At 52.4% G+C, this 11,192-nt stretch overlaps 1 protein-coding gene across 2 annotated transcripts in view; it reads left to right on the top strand.

Moving 5' to 3' along the window:
- The first annotated feature begins 3,301 nt into the window (after window positions 1–3,301).
- Window positions 3,302–11,192, top strand: part of MAP6 (microtubule associated protein 6) — a 36,847-nt gene continuing 28,956 nt past the window's right edge. For both annotated transcript variants that reach the window (XM_025144276.3, NM_204919.2), the window contains exon 1: window positions 3,302–4,127. In XM_025144276.3, coding sequence (XP_025000044.1) covers window positions 3,433–4,127 — 695 coding nt within the window. In that variant the 5' untranslated portion in view covers window positions 3,302–3,432. The remainder of the gene's footprint in view (window positions 4,128–11,192) is intronic.

The raw sequence follows: 11,192 nt of genomic DNA, 5'->3' as shown, positions 1-11,192 counted from the left end.
GTAACCGGTGGGTATGTGTGCATGGAGGGAAAACTTGCACGCACAGCACATGATGAGATGTTAGCTGGTGATCAGAGACGAGGAGCCAATCCCTCTTTGTCATCAGATTAGCAGAGAAAGATAGAAATTTGGTGAGCGGCAGCAGAAGCAGCTTCAGGCCTGGCCCAGGATGGGCATCGTCAGCTGTAGCTCAACTGGAAGTCATCCTGACTCCATCTGAGGATGCCTGGAAAAGATTCACCAACTCCTGGTTAATTAGCTCCCAAACCACTCCTGCTGTCATTGCATAGGGAGTGCCTGGAGCTATTCCATGCCTCTGCACCAGGGATGGGACCCATCCCTGCACGGATGAGATCCAGCACTGCCTCCTGGGCATCTACCAAAAGCCAACACTGATTCAGGGTGCTGCAACATTCAGGGTTTGCTCTGCTTTGCTCCCCAGTGTGATACCCCTAGCACCATGCAAACCAGCTTTCTTGGGTGGCATCAAACCCCACTGGGCAAATCCCAGTGCAGTAACAATGCTGTCCTTGGTCATTCCCAACCCAACCCAACGTCCCACCATGACACCATGGCCTTTTCCCACGAGAACAGGGAAAGCTACTCCTCAACCCAATCCAGGCCAGCGTCCCATCATGGCACCATGGCCTTTATCCAGGAGAAAGGGGAATGTTATTCCCTGACCCAACCCAACTCAACCCAACGTCCCATCATGGCACCATGGCCTTTTATCATAACAGGGAAAACTATTCCCCAACCCAACCTAACTCAACCCAATGTCCCAGCATGGCACCACAGCCTTTTCCCAGAAGAACAGGGAAAGCTATTCTCCAACCCAACCCAACATCCCATCATGGCACCACAGCCTTTTCCCAGAACAGGAAAAGCTATTCCCTGACCTAACCTAATCCTACCCAATGTCCCACCATGGCACCATGGCCTTTTCCCAGAACAGGGAAAGCTATTTCCAAACCCAACCTAAACCAACCCAATGTCCCAGCATGGCACCATGGCCTTTATCCAGGAGAAAGGGGAAAGCCATTTCTGCTTTCTGCTGTAATTTGAACTCTGAGGCACTTTTATTTTATTTTTTTTTAAACTCCTATGCCTTCCAAGTGAGGTTTGCAGCCAGCAACTCCATTGGGCTAATTAGAGCTAATGGATTTTACTTGACGTAAGCGATTAGATTATTTCCATTGCTGATTCCCGAAAGTGAATGAGCAGCCGTGCCTCAGGATTTATATAGAACCATACAGTTCACTCCGGGAGACACCGAGTGATTTGTTCTTCCTGCAGCCTGTAGTTTCATCCAGCTCTGCTTGGTATCTGCAGAGCCTCCTGACACTGCCAAACCTTGCAGAGCTCAGGAAAAAGCAGAGAAGGGGATGCATGACTGTGCGCTTTCCTGCAAAGCCAGCCCATTGCTTTGTGCACATGCAAAATCCCAGTCCCCAGAGGGATGCAAGGTGCTGTGCAAAACCCCAGTGAGTGGATGCAGAGCTGGGACACTCTGCAGCTGCAGGATGGGGGCTGTTGCATTGCGTTTGTGTGGGCTTGATCCCTTTGCAATCTTGCAGACCTTGGGTGGCGTTTTCCTGTTCTCCTATCATGAAACTGAAAGCAGCGTGCAAAGAAATGCACGGCTATGGCCAGACGTTGCTGCACCTTATGCAAAAAGGAATTGCAGTGTGGTTGCAGCTTCTGTGCTCCCCACGGAATTGCCTTTGTAATGTCGGTTGGAAGAGGAAAGTGGTGATTGGTGCTTCTGTTGCAGCTGCACACCCATTGTACCTGCAATACCCAGAGCAATGAGCTCCTGGAAAACTGATGTGAACCCCAGTGCTGTAGAGCTTCCTGTGTCTTTAATGAAAATCCCACCACTGCAACCCTGCAGTGAAATGGCAGAGGGAGATAATTGGCCACAGTAACAGAATGCAGTGCTTGCATGCATGCACATGTCCATATGTGTGCATATGTCCTTATGCACGTATAGGTGAGCACATGTGTGTGAGTGCAAATCTGTGTACAAGTGTGTGTGCATGCATCTGTGCATGCTCACGTGTATGCATGTGTCTGTTATGCATGAGCTTATCTGTGCTAGTGCATGCATGCACATATTAGTGCACACGCATGTATGCCTACATGTATGAATACATTTCCGTGCATCTACGAGTGTGCATGTATGTGTGCACATGGATGGGTGTTCTTACATGTGTACATGGATTTGCAAGTGTGAGCCCACATGTGTGTGCGTGTATGTGACTATGCATGTGACAAACATACATGTACACACGTCTGCACACACATTTGTGCACACAGGCACATGCATGCACACTTACACCTGCAAACAAATGAGCACACATATACACACAAATGTGCATGTGCAAGCACACACACACACATGGATGCACATCTGTGCATACACCTACATGCAAACATGCACACATGTGCACATACATATGCAATATACGAGCATTCACACAGGCATAATCACATAGATGCCTCCACATGCACACATATGCATACATAAACACATGCACAATCACACAGTGAACTGAATGCACATAGCTATGTGCACGCATGAAGATGTATGCATGCACATCCACAGTCACACATATGCATCCACATACAGGCACACGCTTGCACATGCAAGCACATTTACACCTGCACACATCTGTGCACGTGCAAACACATTTATGTGCACACACATACATATGCACACAAGTGAAACCACATGGATGCAAGCTTGTGCACACACAGGGATACACTTGCAGCAACACACCCCTATGTGCAAACATGCACATGCATGCAGATCCACATGTGCACATACATGAGCAACATGCAAGAATTCACACGCGCATAACTACATACATGCATCCACATGCACAGGTTTGCACACGTGAACACATGCACAACCACACACATGAAGCGAATGCACACAGAAATGTGCATGCATGCATGCACGTGTGAGCACGCACAGTCACACGCACAGACCCAAATAAAGGCACACGCTTGCACATACATGTTGACATGCAAGCACCCAACCACGCACACACCCCCACACACAGCCCTCCGTGCAAACGTGCACAAACGAAAACACATGTGCAAGGCACGTGCATGCACATACATGCTGGTGCACGTGCAGACGCATCCTGATGCGTGTGCACACGCGCATTCACATATATGTGCATATATATAGATATAAATATACGCCCTGCCCTGCGCGTGTGCACATGCGCGCAGGTGCGCGCCCCGCCCCCTTTAGGCCACGCCCATTCAGGCCCCGCCCCCTCCAGGCCCCGCCCCGTGCTGCGCTGCGCTGCGCTGCGCGGGGGTTGCGCGGGGCTGTGCGCTCCGCTCCCTGCGCCGCTCCGCTCTCTGCGTGCGGCCGCTGCGCGGAAAGTGCGCGGAGCAGCGCGGAGCAGGGCCGCCATGGCGTGGCCCTGCATCACCCGCGCCTGCTGCATCGCCCGCTTTTGGAACCAGCTGGATAAAGCCGACATCGCCGTCCCTTTGGTTTTCACCAAATATTCCGAAGCCACCGAGCAGCCCCTCCCCGCGCAAATCCCGCGCAGCGCGGCGGCGCCCATCGATACCCAACCCGGCGGCGATGCCGCGGCTGCGGGCGGGGGGGACGCGGCTCCCGGCCCCGCACGGCCCGGAACGGCCCCGCACGGCTCTCCGCCCGCGGACTCGGTGATGCGGCACGACTACAAACCCTGGAAGGTGCAGCGCCCCGAGCCCAGCTGCAAACCCAAAAGCGAGTACCAGCCGTCCGATACGCCCTTCGAGAAGGAGACGCAGTACCAAAAGGATTTCCGCGCTTGGCCCATCCCTAAAAGAGGGGACCACCCGTGGATCCCCAAAGCGGGTCCTTCCCCCGTGCTCGGCCCTGAGCGCGGATCTCCCGAGAAAGCGGCTCAGGAGAAGAGGAGGAAGAAGGAGGAGGAGGCGGAGGCGGACGAGGAGCATCCCAAGGCGGCCCGGCCCGGGGACGGCCGAGAGAAGGGGCGGCAGAGGGGCGATGAGGCGGGCGGGCAGGAGGGCCGGGGCCGGGCGGCCGCCGATGCTCTCAACCGGCAGATCAAGGAGGAGGTGGTGGCGGCGGGGGTCAGCTCGTCCTACAGGTGAGACCCCCCCTCGGCCGTCCCGTCCGTCCCCGGGGGGCGGGGCGGTTTGGTTCCCGAGGATTTTCGCTGTCGCTTTGTCACCCCCCGTTGCCACCTCTCGGCCCGTCCTGCTTTACTGGGGAGCACAGGTTCGGGTCCTGTGGGGAGGGTCTGCAGCGCGGCCCCCACCTGCTGCGAGTGGGATTTGGGCACTTCTCTGCCGTGTGCAAAGCTCTGCCGGTGCCTTCTGAGAGGACCTCTGCGTGCTCAGAGACCCCACTGCATCCCGACAGCATCCCTGTATCCCAGCAGTGTCCCTGTATCCCAGCAGTGTCCCTGTATCCCAACAGCATCCCTGCATCCTGACAGCATCCCTGTATCCCAATAGTGTCCCTATATCCCGACAGCATCCCTGTATCCTGGCAGCACCCCCATATCCCGGCAACATCCCTGCATCCCAACGGTGCCCCTGTATCCTGAAAGCATCCCTGCATCCCAGCAGCATCCCTGTATCCTGAGAGCATCCCTGTATCCCAACAGCATCTCTGAATCCCAACTGCATCCCTCCATCCCGAAAGCATCCCTGTCTCTTTACTATCCAGAAACCTCACTGCATCTTGACATCATCCCCGCATCCCCACAGCATCCCTGCATCCTGAAATATCCCTGTATCCCAACAGCATCCCTGCGTCCCGAAGCATCCCCGTCCCTGGCTTCACAGACCCACCCCCTACATCCCAACGGCATCATCCCTGGGCCCCAGTTATGCTGGGCCAGCAGCATCCCTGAGACAAAGCATCCCAGGGCCGCGTTGGGATGCGGGTGACGCGTGCCCTGTGCTGCTTGGGTGGGGCAGCCTTGGGATGCTGCCATGTTTAACGCGGCGCGGTGTGGGGTGGCACGTCCCTGGGTTCCCCCCCTCCACCCCCCACCCTCTTATTCCCCTCCCCAGTCTCAGTGCCCTGATTTCACCCCTTTTAGCATTTGCAGCAGTAATCTCCTCGCTCTGCTTGTATTTCTGAGCGGGGTCGGATGTGTCGGGAATGCAAAACAAAGTGGCTGCTGCCCTGCACGGGTGTTTGCAAGGAGGATTTGCTGCGGTTGTGTTTTCCAGAGCTTTCTTTGGCAGAGCCCACCTCTGCTGAGGGTGGGGACGGCAGAGAGCAGAGCTGGGGGGGCTGCTTTGTGACCTAGGTGTGACTGCAGCTTTTTGCTTGTCCCCGTGCCTATGTGCACAGCGGTGGGTTGAGGAAACATCAGTTTTCTTCCCTAAGGGGGTTTGGAGATCGTGCTCTGCCACCATGCAGGTAGTAAATCCTTGCAGGTTTACTCTGAAGCTGGGTTTTCTGTCCCCACTGTCCCTATTCTCCAGGTGGGAAATGGCTCAAGCAATGGGATTTAGGGTTTATTTTTGCTTGTTTTTGCTGTATTTTGGAACCACGTCCATCTCTCTGGGGATGCGGTGGTTCTGGTGCTCTGAGATGGCAGAGAATGGGCAGGGATTTTCAGGTTGTCTGTTTTGGGGTTGGGAATAGAGCTGGAGAGCTGTCGCGTTGCACTCTTCCATTGCTACAAAGGATAATTGGGTTTATTTACGTAATTATTTAGATGCAGATTGATTGCCATTCCACCCTTATGTGCACCCCATAAGTCTGCTCCTACAAATCCCTACAGCTGCATGTCCCTCTGTGCAGAGGGGTCAGATGGGTTCAGGTGCTGAAGCCAATAGGAACATGAAGGCTTGATGTTGTGGCTGATTGCTCTCACCTTCTGTTCAAATCAGGCATCTTTTAAATGTTGCTTCTGTTTTGGTTTTCTGAAAGCCAAACTTTCCAAATCCCTGTTACTATGGAAAACCTCACTGCTCTTGGGTCTCCCTACCTGTATAGGGTTGGGTAGGGTTAGGTGAGATCTGAACATCTCCAAGGATGGAGGTTCCACCCCAAGGATGGGGCCACCCGGCAGCCGGAATTACCCCCTAACAACGCGGGGGTGGCCAACATGGGGCTTTGTCCTCTGTGCCCTTTGCTGGTGCATGGCTGCTGGCTGGAGGCAGAGCTGGGGGAGATTTCCTTCCAGTGCTACGAATCAGCGTAATGTGATGCTCCGGAGCTGGGGAGCGGCCTGTGGTGAAACCAAAGAACACACCACTAATAGCTTGTCAGTGTGCTGTGTTGCTGTGTTGTTTACTGGGGAGCTTGGAATGGAGCACGGGATGCGCTCAGCGATGAGCCCAAGGTCATCAGTGCATGAAAAAGAGAGGAATTCCCTTTTTTTTTTTTTAATCTCTTTATAGAGAATATTGCAGGGACTGTGTGCTGTAACCTCTCAGGTCTGCTCGGACTGATAGAGCAGAAACAGTTCCTGATGGTGATGGCCATGGAGGACGGAGGCTGCTCCCAGCCCTGGTGCTGGAGGATTATCTAAATAATAGAATCGTTAAGGCAGGAAAAGACATCCAAGACCATCTTGTCCAACCATCAACCCATCCCCACCATGCCCGCTCATAGAATCGTAGAATCATTAAGACAGGATAAGACATCCAAGACCATCTTGTCCAACCATCTACCCATCCCCACCGTGTCCTCTCACAGAATCACAGAATCATTATCATTAAGATTGGAAGAGACATCCAAGACTGTCTTGTCCAACCGTCAGCCCGTCCCCACCGTGTCCTCTCATAGAGTCATTAAGGTTGGACAAGGCCTCCAAGATCCCCAAGTCCAGCCATCACCCCATCCCCACCATGCTCACTCAAACCTTCAGCAAGTCCAAAGCAGCTATGGCAGCACTGCACAACTGCGGGAGACTCAGCATGCCCACGAGATCCCACAGAATAAATGGGAAAACCATTTATGTAGGGAAATGGCCGAGTGTGAGTCCAATCCTAATGGTTTTTGTAAATGAAGTGACTCCTAGGACAGTGCATAGTTTGAACCCCTTGGGAGCGAGTAGGCTTGAGGGTGATCAGGTTGTGCATGTTGGCATCTGCTCGCCATGTAGGGTCTTATTTCTCTTCTGCAGTGTGGAAACAGAAGCAGGGCTGCCCAGGGAACACCTGATCCCTTCTTAAAACATGGGCTAAAGCTATGGGGCCACTTTGCACTGCTTTCATCATCCTCCTCTCTGCTCTGTGCAGACCTTGAGGGACCACATAGGGACATCTTTCAGCAAGGAGGAAAACTGGGTTTGTGTATTTTTCCCTGGAGAAAAAATAGAAGGGAAAGGGGAAATCCCAAATGAGAAACGTCGCTCCCTTTGTGCTGAAGCGAGTGATAATGCAATGAATTTCCCCACGAGAAGGAACATTGTGAAGCTTTGTTTTCAGATTCTTCACCAGAGACACACATATATATATATATATATGCATACACATACACGTATACTGGCCAAAACTTTTATTTATTTTTCCCACCAATTTATTTTCCTATCAGAGGAAATGAGAGGAATGGTGTGGACTCCTGTAGCATTAACAAAGTGCCTGTTGCGAATGCACCGTCGCTCACCTCAAGCCCTGGAGGTGCTGAAGACGTGGAGCAAATGGGAGGTGTAGGAGCTGCAGGGATGAATGACTCAGTGCTGGAGCTGCTGTGTGCTCTGTGAGACGCAGAGGAGCTGACTCAGCAGGGATGTCCTCCCCGGAGCCGCTCACACGAGGATGGGGGATTCGTACTCCGTCACTATGGAAGTGGGAATGTAGGGTTGGAGGGACCTCCTGGCGCCATCTGGTCCACATCCCAGTTCTGAGATAGGACGGAGGAGATAACGAACCAGAGCTTTTCTGGGCAGACTTTATCTCCCAATGTCACTGGGAGATGACATTGGGAGATAAAGTAAATGGGAGTCTCCCATGACCTCTCATTTTGCATGGGAGCAATGTTAAATTAATCCACGCAGATGTGTGGATCCAAGTTTGCTGTTGGCTGCAAGGAAGGGAAAGGAGGGGGGAGTTTTCATCCAGTCAGAAAAGGAGGTTCAGTGGGAGATGTTGGGCGGCTTTGGCTCTGTGCATACCCATAGCAGATCCTGCTGGTGCTTCAGGGACCGCTGTATGGGATAATGGCATGGAGAAGGCTCTTGTAGTGAGACATGAAGAGGGTTGAAATGAGTGTTGCAGCTGTTTTATCGCGCTCTGCATCTTAGGTGTTCAGGAAATGTGTAGATATGGCACTTGGGGACGTGGTCGGTGGGCACGGTGGGGATGGGTTGGGCTTGGGGATCTGGGAGGACTTTTCCAACCTTAAGGATTCCATGATTCTACAGTTTTATGATTGGCCTCCCTTGGATGTGGTCGGTCCATCAACTGGGAAAGAGTCTTGGTGGCATCTCCAACCCAAAAGCTATATTGCCTGCACTCACCCTAAAGTGGACAATATCCATCCTCAGACTCAGCTGGGAGCTGCTCAGCAGTGCAGGCAGAGCAGAACGTTGTGGCTGTGTGTGCTGCAGGCTGGGGTTGAACAGGAGGTGGTGTTCTGGTGATGGAGTTGTTGGTGAACCTGAGCAATTTTTTCTCTGCTCCTGCTCTGCTATGGTTACATGGGCAGGGACTTCAGGGCATGTAGGATTGGATGGAACCCACCGAACCATGAAGTCCAATTATAGGCATCCCATTGCTTAATCTTTTCCTGTTCCCCAAATTAGCTGTTCCTCCCACCCTCTTCCTGGGGGAAACCAGCATTTCTAAGATGTGGATCCAACGTGCTGCTTGTGGCTTTGGGGAGGAGATGCCCATCTCTTCCTGACCCCACCACACCACCTTTGTGGCCATCACTACCTCTGCTGACCCCATTGTTTTCCTTAGGCACTTCCAGCCATCCTATAGCAAGGAATCCCAGTAGTTGAGCCCAGCTTGGAGCTTCATGCTGGATTTTCACCCCATTTTGAGCATGGCAGTCAAGGTCAATCCCTATCTTCCTCCGTGCTATCCCGATCCTCCTCCCTACCGGTGCTGCCTACAGTGTTGTGCCATTAGGAGGTCTCATCAGCCTTGCCCTACTTTTGTGTGCCAAAGACAACCTCAGCACCGTTAAGCACCGCTAACCTCCTTGCAGGCTGCAGCTCAGCGTGCAGCACTTTGCATTTCCATTTCCCATGCCCAGTTTCTCGTTCTGCTGCTGTTCGTATCCGCTGGCTTAATTAATAATCTCCCACGTGGCACGGTATCAAATGCTTTAGATAGATTTTCACATTTTCTTTGTCTGCTAAGTCAGTTATAGTATCAAAGGACGTGTCAGACATCCCTCCTCCTCCCCTCCCCATCACTGCTGTGCCTCTTTGGACCACCGGCTTCCTCACGCAGGAGCAGATGCTGCCGAGCAGACCCCAATTCCACATGGCAACTTCAGGCTACTGCTGTAAAGCAAACAATAAATAAAGATAAGAGGAGAGAGATCGTCTCATTTAGACAGCGGGACTCTCTCTGCCCTTCCTTTGCCAAATAAATCACAAATAGCTGTTGTAAATTTGTCTCCTCTCACATTTAGAGCATGACCTTTGCTTTCCCTGTCTCCTACCAGCGGAACAGCCCTTCGATTTCTAAGTACTTCTGCACTCTCCCCTCCATCAATCTTGCTCTCCTTTGCTCTTTGCTGGATGTGAGCATAGCACTGGTGCTGATATCTGCAGGTGAGCCTTGCTGCGCTGTGCTGAGCAGCAAGGAAGGGCAGCTTCAGGGAACCTTCAGAGGATGCAAGTTTAATTTCTTTGGATTGATAACTCAGCTCCTTGGATACCCTTCAGATGTCCTCTGTGTTTATATACACACCCGTACAGGGCTGCTCAGTGACTGCTTTATCCTCCGTGTTGTCTCCCTTCCCCAAGCCCAGCACTGCAGGTGCTCTGTAGCAAACACGTTTTGCATTCCTATTAATAGCTACTTTTCTTACACAGTGTCTTCACCTGAGGAAACCCTGCAGCACTGCAACAGTGTGTGCATGCAGAGGCTGCTGCTGCTTTGGGATCCCAGGGGTTTGCATGGGCTGGTGCAAAGCAAGCAGCAATGCACAGGGTGCCCAATGCCAGAGCTGCTGTGTATGCTCACACCCTGCAGGACAGCACGTTGTCTTGCAGATCACTGCTCTCCTGCAGGTTTGTTGGGGATTTAAATCCTCATCTTGATGCATCAGATTTGCTTTTCCATGCTCGTCCTCATCTTGCTGCCTTTATAAACACTGTGCTTCCTGTGGGAGTGCTTTGTGTAAATGCGAGCTGTTGATTAAATGATGCTTACGTGCAATTAATTTGTAGGTGAACTGGTGGATATTTTCCTCTTCTTTGTCTGTTTTTCTCCCAGTTCATAGGACTGTGGAATCATGAAGGCTGGAAAAGACCTCTGAGATCCCCAAGCCCAACCCCAGCCCACCCCACCATGCCCACTGCCCACGTCTCTCAGTGTCACATCCCCATGGCTCTGGAACACCCCAGGGATGGTGACCCAACCATCTTCCTGGGCAACTGTACCAGTATCTGACCACTTCCTTCCCATTAATCCAGCTACACAGGTAGGGGTGGGGAGGGGAGATGGGGAGAGAGCTCATTTCCCATAGAAGGGAAGCTGATGTATTTCTCCTAAAGCAAAGCCAAGCAGACATCTTAGAAAGCATGCATTGATGGGGAGCTGGGCAGGTTGAGTTCAGCCAGAAATCCAATGTAACCAGCTAAAAAATGGACTTGAGAAGGTCAGAGTTAGGCAGGCCCATGTGTTGCAGCATAGAAACCCAAATTTTGTGTCTGGGTGCTGGGTGAAGGGTGAGAAGGTCCTTCAGGACCAGCCCTGATTGATGAGCTTCAGCCTTCCTCCAGCATTTCCCTTTGCCTCTCCCCATGGGACAGGGCTGGAAACACAGGCAGGGCCACAACTCTCAACTTTTCCCATTCCCCAGTTTGGGAAGCAGTGGGTCTGGTGGTTTCTTGGCAGAGACCTTCATGGAGCAGGTGCCAATAGGATGCCATTCCCAGCAGAACAGGGTAGGTTTTCCCTTCCCACCTCCACTTGATGGATTTTGGGGCTCCATCAACCCTGAGCTCTGCCAGGAGGTCATCTTGCAAGGTATCTTGCAGTGTTCTTGCAGTTTGAGCCAC

This window comes from Gallus gallus, chromosome 1 (genome assembly GCF_016699485.2).
Source record: "Gallus gallus isolate bGalGal1 chromosome 1, bGalGal1.mat.broiler.GRCg7b, whole genome shotgun sequence".
NCBI classification, from domain to species: domain Eukaryota; kingdom Metazoa; phylum Chordata; class Aves; order Galliformes; family Phasianidae; genus Gallus; species Gallus gallus.
Note: the sequence above shows the minus strand (reverse complement) of the source record. Positions and strands in the feature narration are given on the sequence as shown.